Raw genomic sequence first — 19,852 nt, 5'->3', positions numbered from 1 at the left:
GTGGCTATTGGAGGGGTTTTAAAGCACCTTTGGCAGAAGGAATCCAAACTGAAAAACAATCTCCCATTTATAAGGTACCACAATATTTCCTTTCTTATGTGACAAAATTAAACATGACCAACCCACTCCCCGCCATATACACATAAACACATCACATCAGCCCACCTCCAACTCTGGACATAACTGTTAATAATTGCTTGCTCCAATAGATGTTCAGAACCCTTTATTCCCTTCTTTTAAGCTACAATGCTGTATTATCTCCCTTAACCATGGACAGAAATTAGATCTGGTCTAAGCCAGGGTGTCTAACAGAGAATGATTTCTGTTTAGCTGTTACGTGCCTAGGAAGTAGTAAAAGTTCCATCTGCAGGAAGTTGGGGAGGATGAGCAATTTCCCAGATCCTCATGAGTCAACTGTTTCCACGAGGACTTTACTAGTTCATAGTAAATTCTCTTGAGTGTCAGCCACAACTTTAAAAACACATTTTAAAGCTGACTTTCTCCAAGCCTTGTCCACTCCTTATTAGCAAGGTATTAAATTTTTATAACTGAACAACTGTTAAACTTTAAAGTTACTAAAATTGGCAATTATTTGAGACCACCAATAGAAAGACAAAACATTTCAAATTCCCTCACTTCTTCTATCAAAAAAACACCTCCTGTAGTAGAAAATGATCATATTGGGCACAAAAAGCATTAGGTGTTGCTTTTCTGTATCCATGATTGAGCTTTTGTTGTTACAGAGCTTTGGAGCTCAGACAATCAGTGATTAACGAAAAGTTTTTCTTTCTGAAGAAAGGACAGAAGGAAAAAAAATTAACATTATTAAGAACAAATCATGTATACAGCACTGTTAGCTCCTCTCAGATATTTTATGACATAATCCCTGGCTACAATATTATTATAATACAATGCTCCTTTTAAATTAAATGCTATTAAATTAAAAAGAAGAACAGAGAATTATTGCTTAAAACATGATGCAAGGTGATTAGGTACCACTTCCTCTTACCTTGCTCCTACTCTGCCCCATCCTCAAATCCAAAATTTTTGCATGTATTTGTGGAATTAGTCTTCTCCATGGTTGATATTGGAAGAGGTTCTTATTTTACAAACTACAAACAGAAATGCAAGATTTGATTGGTAAAGATCACAGGGATAGCATTTGAGCAATAACATTTCGCATGTGACTTTCAACTTTACAAAGGCCTTTACATCCTTTATTTCATTTAATCCTCATTAAAACTCTGTGAAGCCACTCATTATTATTCCATCTTACAGACAGGGAAACTGAGACTCAGTAAGGGAAAGGCTACAGGAGGGAGCGAAATTATTAAGTGTTGGAGTTAGGCATGAATGCCAAGACTTAACCTCACATGCGAACACCTTAATCTGAGTAATTAGCTGGTTCATTCACAGGTGCTAAACTAGGATCTGAGCCTGAGCTCTCTGTTGAACACCTCTCTTCCTCACCTCCATATTTAATCAGTTCTTGCCTGGTTTTGCCTTCTTAGTATGTCTCAAAATTCGTATTCTCTTCTTCAATCCCTGGCTGCTCATCGTCTCACTTTGGACAGTTACAGCCTTTTAACCAGCCTTTCCCACCCTAGATTCTGTCACTCAAATGCATCTTTTTCACACCAACAAGGGGCCTAAAATGTAGCTGTGATCACAAAATCCTACAATGGCTGCCCGTAATCTAAATCTACCACAAAAAAACTGCTGACATTCATAGCCCTCCATGATCCCTGTCTGCCTCATCAATTTATCCCCGTTTGTCATGCCCTAGTCCCCTCTGTGCTCATACACTCTCCCTCTGCCTGGAGTGCCCTCCTTCTATTCACCTCTGCTTGACTAATTAGTCCTCTTTTAAAGTTCAACTCAGATATCATCTCCCCTAGATACCTTCCATGACTTCCCTCCAGCCCTGTCTCAGGGACCTTCCAATGTATTCTCATAAGACCCTACGACTATCATTTCATTTACCATCTACTTTTATAAAAATCTGTTTTGTTTTGTTGGCAATATTCTATGGAAAGCTATTTGTGTTGTGGGCAATATTCTGTGGAAAGAGATCTCTAAGTTGTCTTTATTATTTTGAGTGTCTTATTTTTAAGTAATGATTATTATGCTTAGAAAATTAACTATTTCCCATTGAGTAAGAATCAAAAAGAGAAAAGAGATTCCATTCTTTTTGTTTTTTAATTTAGAGGAATAACTGGATTTCAATTTCTATTTCATTCATGCATATCACAGATTAGTCTATAGAAGACTAAGGAAGAATTATCTCGTGGGAACTCTAAATTATTTTGAGAATGAGAAAGGAACAGATTTCACAATTATCTTTTTAGAAAGAAGAATATTTGCTTAAGGGAAGAACATTCTGAGAGATTTTTAGAAAGTAAGACATTCCGAACCCTCCAGAAAAATACCTGCAAAGGCTGACATAGTTTTACTTTTCTTTTTGCTTGTAATTAATTTTCTTCTTAATAAATTATTTTATTGCAATATAATTGACATATAGCATTGTGTAAGTTTAAGGTATACAATGTGTTCATTTGATACACTTACATCCCCCAACACGATTACCGCTATAGGGTTAGCTTTACATCAACATCATGTCACATAATTATCATTTCTTTTTTGTGGTGGGAACATTTAAGATCTATTTCTTAGTAACAAAAATCTGTTGTGCATTTGTCTCCTCTGCAAGCCTGTAAGTTCCTTGAAGGCAAGGACAATATCTTACTTATCTATGTATCTCCAGCACTTGGCACAATATCTAGCACAAACCAAACATTCCCCTTGGGTAAATTGAATACATTAGTTAAGAAAAATGGTCACTGGCTTCAGAATTCTGCACAGAGAAAATGAGAAAATGATATTGAAACAATGTGAATAGGTGAATCAGCAGGTAGAAAGAACGTGAATTGCCTAAAGATGCTTTCAGAAACAATCTAGAGAGGAGTATTGACAAAAGTCCTAAATGAAGAGAGTGTACCATTAAGTTGCAATCAAAGGGGAAAGTTATTTCAAAAGTACCACAGAGCAGTGTTAACTAAACCATCCATCCAATGCCCCAGACTTAGGAGCCTCAGCAAGAATACAAATTGTCTGGGGGTTTTCACATTGTCTGGGGGTTTTGACTTTGTGAGGCGTATAAATGTCTATTACGTTGTTTTGTATGCCTGAAACAAACAAACAAACAAATAAATAAGTACACATCGTCCGGGGACATGACAAGTTTGTTTTCAGATCACGAGTCAGATACCAGGATCAGGTAGACTTGGGTTTTTTAAAGCAGTAACCCGTAGACTTGAGTTTGTAGATTTGAGGGTTTTTTTAAAGCAGTAACTCATCAGGAATTCTTTGACTATCTGTTAAACCATTTGTCATCCTTTGATTCTCTCTTGCTACTTCTGGCTGTTGTTCAACTTGCCCTTTTCTTCATGGACTTCCAAATGCTTCCGTCCTCCTCTGCCTTCCAATGTCTCCTTGGTACTGTCCCTCACTATGTTGTTTGTATAAAATCATCATTGACTTTAAAACCTACTGGAAAATTCTGCTTACTATTGTACTCCTCTAATTATGGAAAGTACCAGATCACATAAGTCCATGTCTTAATGTACCACATTCCCTGTTTGTTCTTGCTGTTCCCTCTGCCTGGAAAAACTTCACTTGACCAAACCTTATCCATCCTTCAAGCTCAAATGTCCAATGTCAAACTTCCCTTAACCCTAGAGACAGAGACAGAATGTTCTGTTCTCTACCCTGTGTTCCAGAGATAAACATATTTAGACATCTAGAATAGCTTTTATAGCACTATTTGATATTTATTTGTTTACATTACTGTTTCCCCTATTAGACTATGAACTCCTGAAGAGAGGTATCAAATATTACCCATCTCTGAATCCCTTGCACTTATCAATGTCTAGAACACTGTAGACTCTCAAAAGATATTTGTTGAAATGTCCTGTAATCTTATTGGCTCACCAAGGTGTCAGTTTACACCTAAAATTAACAAGACCTATTCTTATCAAAATTGGGTGACATACAAGGAGAAATTTGAAGACTGTATAATGTGGGTATTAAATATTCAATTATTCCACCCTGACAGGTGGCTGTGGTTGGCTTCAACCCTCTACCTGCAGCCCTGACTTCTGTCATGCAGTCTTCTCCATGGAGCTATTCTATTGGCTCTGCAATGACTCATTCCACTTGTCCTTCAGACCTAGAGGTGGTAACAGTTCCTGGAGTTGGGAGGACTGCACTATCCCTTGTTAGTTTCTTCAAATCCTGCCCATATTCTTGTAAATAGCCTCTTTATTAAACACTCATCAAATTACCAATTTTATGTTGTGCTATTTTCTTGCCAGAATGCTGACTGATAGGAAGGGCAAATAAGAAGCTAGATGACACCGAGGTTCTTGAACATGATAAGGGCTTTAGATTTTTCCTTAAGTGCCATGGAAGCCATTGGGGGGGGGGGGGCGGGTTAAACAGATAAAGTAAGTGATCAAATTTGCATTTTAGAAAATCACTCTAAAGGCTGCTGTGTAGAGCACAGATAGGAAGAGGTACAAGGTACAAGAGTAGAAGCAAGGAAGCCAGTTAGGAAGCAACTGCAGTCACAATGAAGGGCCACAATGGAATAATCTGAGACTAACTACCGAGATTGTGAGACAGAAGTAGAAGGAACTAAGGAGCAATGAAAGTACAGCACTATCTTTAACATAGTTCACGTGAATGCACAGCCTCATTAACTAGAGACTAGACCCCAGACTCCTCCTTCCGGCTCCCAGGACCACCCAGCTCTGGTCGCTGAACGCCCTTCTTCTCATGCACCCTACATGACCCAGATGACATGACCTGTTCATCAATCACAGTGTACTTTGCACCTGGTATACTCTATCTGGAATGTTCTTGCTCTCACCCAAATCCTATCCATCCTCAGGCCCAGCTCAGAAGATGATAAGTAATCATATCTAACAATTTCTGAGAGTTTACTCTTTTTCAGACGCTATGTTACCAGCATTAGCTCATGTAATCCACCAACCTATGAAACAGGGGTATCATTTACCTCATTGTGTAGATGAGGACTCTAAGACTCAGAGAAATTCAGTGTCCATAAACACGTCACATTGGACTTAAACCCAGGCTTGGATGACTTCAAAACCTCAGTGTTTGACCCCAATCTGCATTTTACCCTCTGATTATCCACCTTGGGTGCCTTGTGGTATATGACCGATAAGAAGCATGTTAACCTATTTTTCACATTTCACATTTTGTGAATTATCTTGAGACATTTTAAGGAGGAACCCACTTCCTGGGTCATTCAGAATTCACTTCTTGAAGGTCTCATATCACAGTCCGTGGGTGTATGCTAAGTAAAATAGGTACAAATGGAGATTCTGGTGAAACCTAAATGAAAATTGAGTATGTGAGCTACTTACCCCACAATATCCACTTTCATCAGCTGAATTAAATGGGGCTCCTAGGAAATGAAGTCCAACAGTATCAATGGGTGGAATTCAGGCATATGCAGGCACAGACAGTGGGCATGACGGTGAATGAGATGAGGAGTGTGAGGGACCCACAGGGGCCAAATCATAATAGGGGAGGGGAATTGTGAGGGCCCCCAGAAAAAAAAAAACTACCATAAAAGTCTGGCTTCACGTGTTAGGCTTGGCAACAGAGCCTGAGGTGAGAGGAGAGAAATGGATTCAGGTGCAGCAGGGCAGCTGTCACTTGAACCCACCCCTACTCAGCACCCTACACTGGAGAAGGTATATAACACCAGAACTGTGGCACGAAGCTACATTGCTATGAGACCCCCTCCACTCGAACCTGACTCTGAGGAGAAGTCATTTCCTGGTCTATCTATATTCAAGCGAAATGGTGAGTAGGCCCTGAGCTAGAGAGCACGACGGGCAAGGTTCTGTTGGTGACTGGCGGAAGCAACTGGCAGAGTTTCCAGAGCAGGACAACAGAAAGTGGGCAGCAGCCCTAGAAGAACATGAGGTAGGCCAGTGGCATGTAAAATCAGGGACATGAGCCACAGCCCAACTATTAGTGTCAGGGACACCACGAGCAGGGTGTTTGAATACGTTGATACTGTAATGCAACACGACATCCCTGTGGTGACACAGGACACCTTGTAGTTGCCCAAGCTTCTAGAAAGAGGGAACCACAACAATAGTTGATTAGTAAATACAGGTGACCTTATTTGCACCCACCAGAACAAAATCAGGTGACTCTGATATACCATTAGGTATGCAGATTGGTATGTTTTCAGAGACACTGTCCTTGCTCTGAAGTCTACTTTGTCTTTTGAAGTTCTACAACAGGCAAAATGAATCCAGTGGCGACCTCTGGGTGGGAAGGCAAACGGACAGGGCTTAATTAAAAAAAAACAGGAGAGAAATTTCTAGAGAGATGATAATGTTGTGTATCTTGATAGAAATTTAGATTACACTGACATATACATTTGTCAACATTCATCCAATGTCACACTTAAGATTTGTGCATTTCACTGTATGACAAGTTTACTTGAAACATTTGAAAGAACCATAAGCAAACATTGAACTCAAGGTAATGATATTCATGCTAAAGCATTCAGGGATAAAGTGCGGCGATATTTGCAACTTACTTTGAAATTCTGCAAAAGAAAAACAAAACGGATTGATGGGTGGATGGAGGGATGGACATGTGACAAAGCAAATACGGCAGCATGTTAATTTTAGAATTTAAGTCATGTATAAAATCATTCAAGTCTTCCATATGTTTGAAAATTTTCACATTAAAATATCGGTGGGGAAAACATCAATTTCTTCTATTTCAGTTTAACTATTCAAAGGCAGGAATTGACTCTGCTTAGCCTTTGATAAGTATTAATTTTAGATGACTGGATGAATGAATATAAACTGGAAGAAGCACGGTGAATTAATGATAAATCTCAGAGCAAATAGCAGAGTATCATAGAACTTGATGTGATGGTAAAAGAAACTATTCCACAATCAGTTTTCAAAACTGAGCTGTACATTGCTTAATAATTTTCAGACACATGAGCCTGATGATTAATTTCATTTATTTTAAACTAAGAATAATGTTACATGTTTTGTTAATAAAGGAGCCTCATCCTCCCAGGCATGTTTTCTTATTAATAATAAGGAGCCAGTAATTGAAATTTCAACTGGAAGTAAATTAGCCCTAAGAGAAAAGTCAGCCAGCCATCACTCAATGTTTTCCTCTTCTACTAAGTTTTTTTTATAGAGAAATGAAGGCTTAGGTTACATTAGTCTGATCTTTGCCCCTCTTTGAAGATAAACAACTTCCATTGTAAAGAGAGCGGGGCTGTTCTCTATTCAAAGATAAATATTATTAGCATTTTGATGTTTACTATTCCAAGGTTTTTTTCTATACATAGGATAGAAACATTTTTTAACTTAAAATAGAAGGATTATTATGTACATTTTCCACGTCTTTCATACCTACTAATAAATAGTAAGCATCATTTCTTTTCTTGTCATTAAAAACATCATTTTTAATGACAGAATTTTTGAGGCTCTATCCCCTCCCCATTCCCACTACACTGAATTCCATCTTTTCTTTTAAACCTTTGCTAATTTGGGAATTAAAATATACTTCTTTTTAAAATATTTATTATAAAGTCAGACAGAAAAAGCAGAGAACCCTATGATTTCACTGATATGTGGTATATAAACCAAAAAGAACAAGACAAACAAATGAGAAACAAAAACTCATAGACACAGACAATAATTTAGTGGTTACCAGAAGGTAAGGGGGTGGGGGGGTGGGTGATGAGGGTAAAGGGGATCAAATACATGGTGATGGAAGGAGAACTGACTCTGGGTGGTGAACACACAATGGGATTTATAGACGATGTAATACAGAATTGTACTCCTGAAATCTATGTAAATTTACTAGCAATTGTCACCCCAATAAATTTAATTAAAAAATATATATATTTATTATAGTGAGGTTGAACTTTTTCATATTAATTGGTCCTTTGTCTATTATTTTTCCTTTTATCTTTTCTATTGAAGAACTTTTATTGATTTATAAAAGCTCTTTCTATGTTAGTTATTAACATTTTGTCATATATGTTACAAATACACATACAAAAATATATTCCAGATTTTTAATTTTGTTAATAGAATTTTTACTCACAAAAGTGTGATAAAAAGCTTTTTTGTTTTCTATCTATTGTTTGTTTCTTTACTATGCTGCCTTGAAAAAGACCTGGAGAGATTGTGAGAAGGAAAACAAAAACTGATTTGAATGCAGAAGTTTGAGGAAGGGAAGGAAGAAAAAGTATTAAAGCAAGTGGTCCAAGAAAGATCTAACAGACTTAGTCTTAATTCCATCTCAGTCGTTAACTAATTACCAATTGGGCAAGTGATTAAATCTCTCAGAACCAGTGTCCTCCTTCATGAATTGAAGATAATAATCCTTTTCCTAAAGGGTTGTTGGGAAGACTAGATTAAAAAAAAAGTTAGGTACCTCCCTTGAGAGAAAGAAAGTGGGTACCCTACAAGCTGTAACTATTACAAAAAAAAAGATGTCCTAAATCAGTGTTTCTCAAATGTTAATAATGTACATATGAATCACCAGGGATCTTGTTGAATGTGCATTCTGCTTCAGTACACCTGAGGCAGAGTCTGAGTTTCTACATTTCTTTCTTTTTCCTTTTTTATCTTTTTTTAGTTTCAGGTGTACCAAACAACATAATGACTAGATATTTACACCCCTCACAAAGTGATAACACTCCCAAGTCTACTACCCCTCTGACACTGTACATAGCTGTTACAGTACCATTGACTATATTCCCTATGCTGTACTTTACATCATATATATGCATACACATATACATAATTATAATTGACATTCAAATTAACATAAAATAATATTGAGCTTCTGCATTTCTAACAAGCTCCCACAAGATGCTGACGCAGGTTGAAGGTTCTAGAGTCCTCCAACAATGGGAATCCTTGACAGGGAATATTTAAGAACCAATTTCACAACGGATGTCTATTTTCAGAAGAACTGTGACTCTTAGAATTACACAGAATTTGCAAGATGGAAGAGACGGCTGTCCCTTAGAGGATGAAACTTGACTCTAAAATTATCTTAACTAGGCCAGTGTCTCACCAGGTGAAATTTAATTACAGTCACTGTTGCTATCCAGGGAAGCCAAGCCTCAGATGGATAGAAAATGGTGCATAAAGAATAAAGTAAAAGATCTAGTGGTAAAGACCTCTCAATGACCTTCTTCCCACAGGCCCACCCAAAACTCCATCAAAAGGAAATACCCCTATGAAAAATGTGAGGCGTTTAGTAGAAACTAATTGCGGTGTATCTTTTTCCTGATGCAGCATTTTCCAGTCTTTGCCAATCAGAAGCACCACCTGGGCATTTGCTCCTACCCCTAGAGCTTCAGAGAGTTCATGGATGGGGGTGGGAGGACCCCAAGCCTCTATATTTCTAAACAGAAATGGCCCGGGAAAGCCTGCCTTGCTGCATTCATCTCCTTTCTTTTCAGTTTAGAATTTTTAGCAGAGAGGAGTTAGCTGATCATGGTAGACGGAGGTTCTATTGTGAGAAGAACTGGGTGACACTCAGTAGCTGGGTAACCTTGAACAAGTTACTCATCCTCCTTGAGTATGAGTTTTGTGTGTTGTTTTTTTTTCTCATCTGTAAAACAAGAATAATAAAAGCATCTAGATAAGGTCACTATAGAGACTAGATAATGTAATGGATGTGACTACAACTTGTAAACTGAATACAAATGTGATTTCCATAAATGCATCCATATGTCAAGTCTTCACTGAACAAAGCCATTGAGATGTCCCTTGGGTTTTTTTGGTGTGAGATTTTATCCACCTAGCAAGAGGGAGCTGGTAAACTAAAGATTAAGTTAACATAAACCCTGGCTATAATCCCAACTTTGCCTTCTCCTGTTTGAGCCACCTGGGGAAAGATGGGAACCTTCCCATGTGCTATCTCATAATCTATCTCATCTGTAAAAATGTGATGCTGATAGCACCTTGCTCCCCTCTCACAGGGGTGGACATGTTTTGTAAATGATGAAAGCTGAAGGTGTCTTGTAAACTACAAAATCCATACACATGGTTGGTGCCTGTTAGTGCAAAAGCTGGAAAGGGCAAGTCACCAGTTTTCAGATTCAGTAATATCTCACCCCTGTCCCACCTAATCCTTGTCCCAGAGGGTAAGAAGAGCTGCTGATGGGAGAAGCCACATAGAAGGCATGACTTTCCATCAGCAGTTCAAGACAGGCAAGAGTACTCAGAGTTTCTGGGGTGAAGGTCCGTGCCCTGGGGTGCAGTTGAGCTGCTCAGCAAGGAAAGAGGTTGGCCCATCGTCGGGGTGCCTGGCATCTTTGTATGCTCCCAAGAGTTCACTGATGGATGGTGCCACACATTCTCTCTGCGGCTGCTGGCTGAACCTGTCATTATGCATCAGATTTCAAGAGTGGAACTATAGAATCTGTGCCTTGGAAGAACTGGGATCAGATGTCCGTAGAGTCGAGCACAACTCTACTAAGGGATTAGGAATGGGGAAAGGATTTACAGGGTGAAATTGATTAAAAGTGGGGAAGTGAGAACAGCTGTCTGGGAAAATAAATAACACCACTTAGAGATGGGAGTAGGAGAGATGGGGAGCAGACAGGAAGACTAAGCGACCATCAGAGCTAGCTAGTAGAGTGTGGACAGACAGCTGCTCCCAGTCATGACCGCTTCCATGGAGGAATTCTAGGAAACCAAGGAGTGGGACTCAGCAGTGAGGTTTGGAAAGGGTAAGCTAAGGAGAATCATACCCTAAACATTAGCCTCCAGCCCCTGATATTCCTCAGGTTGGTGTTTTTTTTTTTCAAAGCTCTCTTTCTTACCAAATTTTACTCAGAAACTAGTAAGAAATGATGTCACATTATATTCAACCTAAAGGTTAACAAGTTCTGCGTACTTTCCCTTTCATGACATATTACATTAAACTAGATGTGCCTGTTTTTTAAAAAAACTACTAGGTACATCTTAGGGAGATGAAGATCTATTTGTAAAAACTATCACTTTAAGCTAAGGGTTTTTAAACTTTAGCTGACATCAGAAACATCCGAAGGGCTTGGGCTGCATCCCCCGCTTTTCTGGTTCATTAAGTCCCAGGTGAGGCCTAAGAATTTGCATTTTTTTTTTAATTTTTTTTTAGAATTTGCATTTTTAACAAGTTCCGAGGCGAGGTTGCTGCTGCTGCTTCGCAGATCATACTTTGAGAGCCACTGCCGTAGGCAATGGAGGATCTTTGACGTAAAGACTCTCGGGTGGCAAACACATTTCGTCATCATTGGCATTCCAACCTTTGAAGTTGAAGTTCAGAAATGTCATTCCTCCCAAGCAGATCACTTGGCTTACTAGTCAATTTCTCACTGTTTGGAAATAGTCATAGAAACACTAAAAGTCATCTGAAAATGGAATTTTGGAGTGGCTCACTGAACTAGAACCCTAGCATGAGATGGAGGGCTCTTAGGGTGTGGTGACATCAACTTCTATCCCCATGGGGACAGACTTCTCAAGAGGAATGAACACAGAACCACCTCCCTTGGATGACGCTTCAGGTACGGGACCAAAACTGTGCTCTCTGAATCCCATGTTAGAGGATTTGTCGTTCATTCGGTCATTCATTTGGGAAACAATCTCTCTAGGTACTGTATAGAATCGCCTCTCTGAGGAGACAGACTCTATGACATTTAGGACATTCTAGATCAGTGCTTCCAATAGAAAAATAATGCAAGCCACGTGTATAATTTTAAATTTAGAAAAACTAGGCAGATGAAATTAACTTTAATAATATAGTGTATTTAATCCAATACACACAATTATCATTTTAATATATAGGCACTGTGAAAAACTTGAGATACTTTACATTCTTTTTTATACTGTCTTCAAAATCCAGTATGTGTTACAGCACATCTCAGTTTGGACTAGGCACATTTCAAATGCTTGATAATCACATGTGGCCAATGGTTACCGCATTGGACAGAACAATTCCAAAAATTTTCTTGATAAGATCAAAGTCAAATCCAATTTTTCAGCATCAACTACTTTTAATAATTATTTTCTCCTGTGCCATCAAGTTCCTAGAAGTTCCCCCCACTCCCTGGCCCATGACTACCCCTAAGAGTGGCTCTCTATGCCAGAGAATAATTAGCCCAAATGTTCGCTCTCTACCTCTCTTCCATAGTCACGGCAATTTTAGTTAGACATGTGGCCTCCCAGAATAAACACATTCCCCTTGCAGTTAGGTCAAGCCATAAAACTCTTTGGTCAATGAGATATAAACATAAATTCATGCAGCTCCTTCCAGGGACCTTCTTTATGAAATAGCCGGCATCACTTTTTTCTTGTCTCAACTTCCTTCCTTCCTTCTTCCTATTGGCTGGGATGAAAACCAGATAGCTGGAATTACAGCCACCATCTTATACTATGAGTTGACCTTGGAAATGGAGGCCACACAATAGACTAGGAGCCCATTTCCTGGAGATTTTGTGGAGTAGAGCCTATCATGTTTCCCCAAAATAAGACCTAATTGGAAAATAAACCATAGCATGATTTTTTCAGGATGACATCTCCTGAACATAAACCCTAATGCATCTGTTGGAGCAAAAATTAATGTAAGACCAGGTCTTATTTTCAGGGAAATGCAGTATGTACTTTAAAAATTAGAAATGAGAAAATAACTTCTGTGTTGAAGCCAATGTTGTTTTTCCAACTGTTACAGCTGAACTTAACTCGTTATAACTAATTCATGTGCACACCTATTCATCCTGGCTTGTAAACATGCCACAGGTGGAGATCCCTGGGAAAGAAGAACTAATATTTGCACATTTAGCATAAAATAAAACTAATAATGGCTAATAATTACTGATGCTTACTTTAACAGGTCTTATGTTAAGTAGTATACGTAGCTCCTTTAATGCTTTCAATAACCCCGATGTATAAATAAGGAAATTTAAGAGGTTGTGACTTGTCCAAGATTATATTGCTAGAAAATGGTGAAACCAGGATTTGAACTCATGCCTGGATGGCTCCATAAACCACGTACTTTGCTAGATGTTTTCCCATGGTGTGGGGATAGAACCAGGACTGCAGTTTCCAGGCTCTTGGCCTCATGTGGAAAGGTGCTCACTCGGGTAGTAAATGTCCATCAACTGTGTTTGGATGGCCATCATCTGTGGCTAGTTGGCCATCAGCTATAACCAGTGAGCCATTGGCCACTAATACAACTGCCGTGGCTATGCTAACAGCAAATGGGTCTAGCAAGAAGATGGAGGCTGAGCAGCAGGGCGGATTGCAGCTAGCAAGTGGGGTGGGTTGGTTCGCACAGAAGTGGACGGCAGGTTGAGGATCATGTGGCTCCTGCTTCCTGTGTCTCCAACCCAGCCGCCAGCGAGACTATAGTGGTATGACTCCCCTACCTATGGCTCCGTGGGTGTTCCTTTTTGGCCTCACCACGTCCTGTGTTCTTATGTGGGGAGCAGGAGCTGAGACCCCGCAGGCTGCCCCTCATGACACATGGTTAGAGTCTGGGCCTCACAGCAGGACAGAGAGTGGGGCACAAGTCTGGTTTTGCATAGTCAGCAAAAGCTCTGATATCAAACTTGAATTCACACCCTTATTTTGGCAAGATTCAGTCAATTAGTAAAAATGTGAGTCAGCTGTGTTCTTATCACTCTGCAAGGTGTTGTAGGGGAACGAGGTTACATCACTTAAAGTCAGCTCCCCTAAAATTCAACTCCCTTTTGAAGTCTTATGCACCTGTCCAGTTATTCTATTCTTTCTGTCATCTTTTTTTGCACTCTAAAGGCTTAAAAATTGATTTATCTAGGACAAAATATCTTATTGCATTTTCTAATAAGTATCTATTAATTATACAACATTTTAAGAATGATGGAACTGAAATTGTTTTTTGGTGGCAGGAAGTGCGGGAGGAGACTTCTAAAAGAGCAATCTTGAACCAGAGAGTTAAAAGAATTTTCTTTTTATCAATCTAAACTCTTTTTCAGACTATGGAGAATGAAAAAGGCAAGGAGTGGAACTCCACAGAGAAATCGGGGGAAGAATATGTGACTCAGATTCGAACCCGTGTCAGTGGAAACTGGAGAGGTATATCAGGCTTTGAGCAATCCAAGTGCATCGGTTTTATCAAGAATCTCAGCAAAGGGGACCAAACAAAAAAGAACTGTGAAGGATAACAAAGCTTTCTGTCCACAGGAGAATGGAAAATACAATGATAACCTAAAAACTCAGAAGAAGATACGTACTCCTCTGTTACTCTCTAAACTTTCACCAGTCAACCTGCTTCACCGAGACATTGTGAGGGTCTGGTGCCAGCAGTTAAAGCCAAGCACCAGGGTGCCAAAAGAGATGCATCTGACTGCCTCTGTGAATATGCTTACCCAATTCAAAAGAATATTCCTGTCATAGACAAGGAGGCCAAGAGCCCGACATGATCACAAAGAAAATAAAAGGTGGACTAAGGGGAAATGCTCTGGAAAAGTCTAAAAAACAATGTAGCTCCTGCCCCCAATGAGAGGCTGTCTGCCTTCAAAGAGTCTACCACTCTCCTGGAGGGACTTAATACCATTGTAACAACTTTCGCCTGAAGTCTGTGTTGGCCTTCTGGACCAGAGTTGCAGCAATGGCATCTCCACAAGAGACTTAGGATGTCCAGTAGCATGTGGTCCATGGGAGACGTCTGCCTGTGGACATAGGTGGTCTGGGTTCACCTGCTGTTTCATGCTGAACAAGCCTGGGTTTCTGAAAAACAAAGGCTAGTGAGTGCATGCATCTTCTTGCTCCCTGCCTACAATTTTCTAATAAGCTGTGCCTCAGATGTGTTTAGAGGAACAATGTGTTCATGAAAAGCCTCCAATGAGGTTGGAATACCAGGGGAAAGAGCACATCTGTGATTGTAAGTAATGGTGGAAAGTTGACAATCACTGACAACTGAACCCTGGTTCTCTCAGCACCCTTCATGCTTCCTGCTTGCAGGTGGGATGCAGATAGTGCCAGCAGACCCCCCACAAAGGTGCCTGCCTTGGGAATGGAATACATGGGTTAGGATATGAAGAATCTTACGTTTAAAAACTGGAAAAACATCTCACAACTTACCATTTTCAGTTATTTCAGTTAATAAGGTGAAAAAGTCATTCATACTAACAAATGTCTACCCTTTTGAAACAATAATAACCTCAACAGCTTCTAAGTGGGAACATCTTCAGCTGAACATTGTGAAGGAAATGAGTGATGAAACGTTCATAGTTCGCTTCCGTGCTGGATTTCCCTCTTCAGAAAACAGACTACCTTAGGAGCTGCTCCCTTCTAATTGTAAGTGTAACAGTGACTTCAAATTTTTGAGTATTTTAATCCAAAGATAAAGCTAAGTTATTCTCTTTCCGCCCCTCCCCAAAACACATGATTCTTAAAATATAAAACAGCACTTTCCAAGTTTTCCTAGTAAGCTGAGATTTCTTTGCTTTGGCTCTGGGCTAAAACACAGGGTACTTGGCCAGTCCTACTTCCACTTATAACTGTTTTGTATATTTTTGCTGCTTAAATACACTTAAGGCTGTTTCAAAATTATAAATACATAACATGTTGAATTGAAAATGTGTATGCAAAATAATTTGTCAACTATTGTGTGTAGGGTAACATTCATCGCACGCAAAGTACTATTACTGTAGTTAATATTCTCAACTCAAAGTAGGATTAAGCCAAAAAGCATGGTTTTCTTTTGCATGATTCTTTTTTAAATTTTTTGTATACTTCCTAAATTTATAGTCCTGGGAGTCTTGGAAAAGATTTGACGTTTTTCACTTGACTTGTGTTTTCATAGCACTTTCCAACATTGCTTTACTATTATGAGTAGAGAATTGTCTCCCCCACTGCCCATCCCCTCCAATGAAGAGGTGAAGTAATGCACTGAAAGGGGTAGTAGAATTGGAGAGTTTGTAAGCATTATGATATAGACTGGTTTGGGCAAAAATCCTCAATAAATGTTTAAGCTGAAGAGGAAAGTTATTGAGGAGCAGAATATTTCTATGGTCTCAAAAGTGTCTCTCTCCTGATTGCTTGTTAGCCCTCAGAATTTTTTGGTGTAATAAATAATACACATATTTTATTCCTTTAAAAAAATGAATCATTTGAGGTCCTGATTTGTGATCAGGTCACCAACAGAGATCTCTGGGAACTAGCCCAGGTGTATTACCCATTCTCCGCAGTGCCACAAAATAAAGCTAACATCTAAAGACTATAGAGAGCTTACTTTAACAGACCTTCTGTTAAGTACTTATCTCCTTGTAAGTTCACAACTCAGAACGTTGAGTTTCCTGAGGGTAGATGTGTTGTCTTGTCGCTGTTGAATCACCATCTCTTATTACTTTAACTGGCAAAGAGCAGGTCTGCAATAATTCTTTGTTAAATGAATGAATGAAAGCATATCAGATACTTCTTAATGCCGTTTCACCTTCTCTCAGCCTCCAGTCTGTTGTTCCAGATGCTGCAGAGACCAGCCCTACAGGAGGCTCTGAGCAACTTCACATAGGCACAAAGGATATGCCTCACCTGCACTCCATACTTGCTGCTTCTGGCTTTGGGGCTTCCCTTTAGACACAAAGGTCCAAGCACCATGGAAACCCTCATGTGCTTATGGGGGAGTTAACACCTCCTGGATATAACTTTGACCAATGAGAGACAGGAATCAATGAGTAAATTCTGCTACCTTTCTTCTCTCCAATGGACTATTCAAATACAGATTTTATTTGTTTGGGTTGTTTGTTTGTTTGGTGTTTGTTTTTTTGGAAGATAGTCATGATGGTCCCATGGGATCAAACAATTAGCAGCAACTGACTCAGGAACATAACCTTCTTATTGGCACACTCTCCCTACCTCACTTTTTTTGACTCTCTATCCTGCTCCCCAAGCTCACAATTCCTAATTAAAAACAAAAACAAAAGAATAGCACATAAACCCTTTATCTCAGGCTCTTCTTTCTGGAGAGCCCAGACTAAGACAAAGGAAGTGAATCTACTTTTAAATACTTTGTCTAAAAACATAATTCAGTTGAATTATTATACACTGGGCCATCTTATTTTAATTGCTCAATTCAAATCCAAAGGAATGCTGGATGTCATCTTCCAGAATCACATAACCAACCAGCCGGGGTTACCAATGGTAGCTATTTATTTGAGCTGTGAGAACAGGGCCCAAAGGTGGCTGGGCCCCCATCTGATTCCTGCAATAGTCTTATTTCTCCACAAGAAGCACTTGCCTCTATGGGATTCTTTGAAGATAGAAGGATGTGATATTGTGTCAGGGTTCATCTTAGAATGCTTAAAAGTAAATGGTGGCACAGGGATGCCTGTAGTTAATGTCTGAAAACTTACACAAATCACTGGAAGTTATCAATTCTACTAAAAAGCAGCAAACCGAAGAATGAGCTGATAGAGCAAACAACTAGCAGTAATAAGAAAATAATAGATGTTATTTTATTTTCTAATATTTCCTGAATATTTACTCTGTGCCAAGTCAGGGTTCATCATATTAGATGTTCACAAAAGCCCTATGATAACATTATTTTTAATTTCTAGATATCTGAAGGGTTCACAAGTTATAACTTACCCAAGTTCTCACTGCTAGGAAGTGGAAGATGCCATCCAATTTCCAGGCTTTTTTTAATATGAGAGAGAAATCTCTCTGTTTAAGCCAGTGTTGTGTTGGTGGTTTCTGTTACTTGTAGCTGAAATTAATTATAAGTGTTACACTTACCTAATTACAAGGCATTTCTTGATATTTTAGTTCAAGCCCCAATCCAAAAACAACGGGAAATATACCCTGGTAGACACACCTAAACTGCTGTCATAAGATACTCTTCCCAGTACACATCAGAAAAAGGAACATCAACGAACATCTCATATACAAAAGGTATATCACAGAAAAACAATCCCACAAGGCAAGTTTTTCAGTGTTCCAAGGCCTTTTATAGGTATTATGACTGTATTTTCTCCCCTGATCCCAAAAATGACACACAGGCAGTGATAAATATGAATGTACTTAGAGATTTTCAATAGGACTGTCTGACAAAGCACATTTCACTCATTTATTCTTTGAAAGCCAGGTATTAAGCCCAGGGAAGCTACAGAGATGAAAAGGTGAGACCTGCCTTCTAGGAAGCCTTGGGTCTACTGAAAGGTGCGCAGGAGACAACCTACCCACGTCAGTGTGAGATGTTGCAGCTCAGGGAGCATAGACGAGGGTGCCTGATCCATCCAGTGTTGAGGGAGGCAGGAAGACTTCCTGTAGGAGGTGATGCCCGAGTGAGTGCTAAAAGTTGAGATGTGTCCCTGGGAAAATAAATCTGGGTAAGGGTAGCAGGAGGGGCAGGGAGAGAGACCAGGAGGCATACAGCGTGGGGTGATAGGGAACATGGGGAGGAGGCAAGGCCACGGCTAACAAACAGGAGCCGTATCGTGAAGGCTTGGCATTCAGGTTCTAGATCACCGGGAAACCTACACAGAGCGTGGAACCGTCTGGAAAAGAGGAGGACGATGAGCATAGTCGTAGTTCAGATAGGTCTCTAAGATGCCCTTCCCTGGGTGAGCTCTCCGACCCTTCCTGCTCTGACAGTATGAACCAAGGAACAGAAGCAATGTGTTTTGCTGGTGGTGGTGGTTGTTTTTAATAACAATAAATTGTTTGCATTTAGGCTGATAGGAACCTGAAAATAACCCTTGCTCTCATTTGGGAAGCTAACTCGGCTCACTGAACATTCATGCGTGACATGCCTGATTCTGTTCCCTTGGGTCATGCCTGGTGGACGTAACTAAGTCAGGAAAGCAGATGCATGGGATGCGTTTTGGCTGCCAATTCAAGCAGAAGCCAGAAGCAAGGGCTGAAGTAGAGAAAAGGTTAAGACTCAGGATTCAGGGTTAGGGTTCCGTGATAGTAAGTTCTCTGCTTCAGGGACGGAGGACCCAACGGGTGCCAACACTCACCCCGTCAGATGGTCCCTCTAAAGGGCATGGGATCTGGTTTGGACTCCCAGTGGCCCCTGCTACAATGAAGAAGCCCCTACACCTTCCCTCACCACCTCCACACACTGGCCAAGGTGTGGGACCCTCCTCAATAATTCCATGCCTCCTTTTCCAGAGTAAGAAGTAGGAAACCAGGTGTCAGACAGGGACTCGGCTTTGTTCACAGTTGTATCCTCTATGCCTAGTATGGTACTGAGCACTTGATAGGTGCTCAGGAAATGTTTGTGAAATAAACAGACAAATATATCTGTCAACTGGGCTTTTGCGTAGTTATTAAACAATGGCAAACGTCATGTTTACCATGTATTCCAAGAATTTTGCAAATATTTTATTCTCAACCAACATTATAAGGGAAGTACACCTTTTTCACGGATGAGAAAAATTAGGCACAGAGAGGTTAAGTGACTTGCCTAAGGTCACACAGCTATAAGTATAGATTGTATCAACAACAACAAAAATTAGTATTTGTTAAATGCATATTACCATTTCTGGTACCTTTGAGATTCCATTATTTTTTCAATTTGGGGTACTTGTAGGTTTTAGTTGTTGATAAGGCAGCGTTATTAACAGATAAAGATAAAATTGCTCATCTTCTGGATATGAATTGCAATTCAAACATGGGAGGAAGAGAGTGAGACTAGAGTGGGGGGAAGCCTTAACATTCTCCAGCACAGTCCCATTAGTCTTAAAATAAAACCCAAGTGCAACAATTGTCACCCCAATAAATTT

The 19,852-nt window shown here is 39.7% G+C and overlaps 1 protein-coding gene across 1 annotated transcript; it reads left to right on the top strand.

Annotated features, from left to right (window-relative positions):
• Positions 1-14,098: 14,098 nt before the first annotated feature.
• On the top strand, positions 14,099-14,542 carry LOC308508537 (uncharacterized protein; the record flags this gene model as incomplete). The annotated part of the gene is made up of 2 exons (XM_081075417.1): positions 14,099-14,195; positions 14,427-14,542. 2 exons carry the CDS (start codon positions 14,099-14,101, stop codon positions 14,540-14,542), a joined length of 213 nt encoding a protein of 70 aa, XP_080931543.1.
• Between the last annotated feature and the right edge of the window lie 5,310 nt (positions 14,543-19,852).

Source organism: Rhinolophus hipposideros, assembly GCF_964194185.1.
Source record: "Rhinolophus hipposideros genome assembly, chromosome: 15".
Classification (NCBI taxonomy): Eukaryota; Metazoa; Chordata; class Mammalia; order Chiroptera; family Rhinolophidae; genus Rhinolophus; species Rhinolophus hipposideros.
Note: the sequence above shows the minus strand (reverse complement) of the source record. Positions and strands in the feature narration are given on the sequence as shown.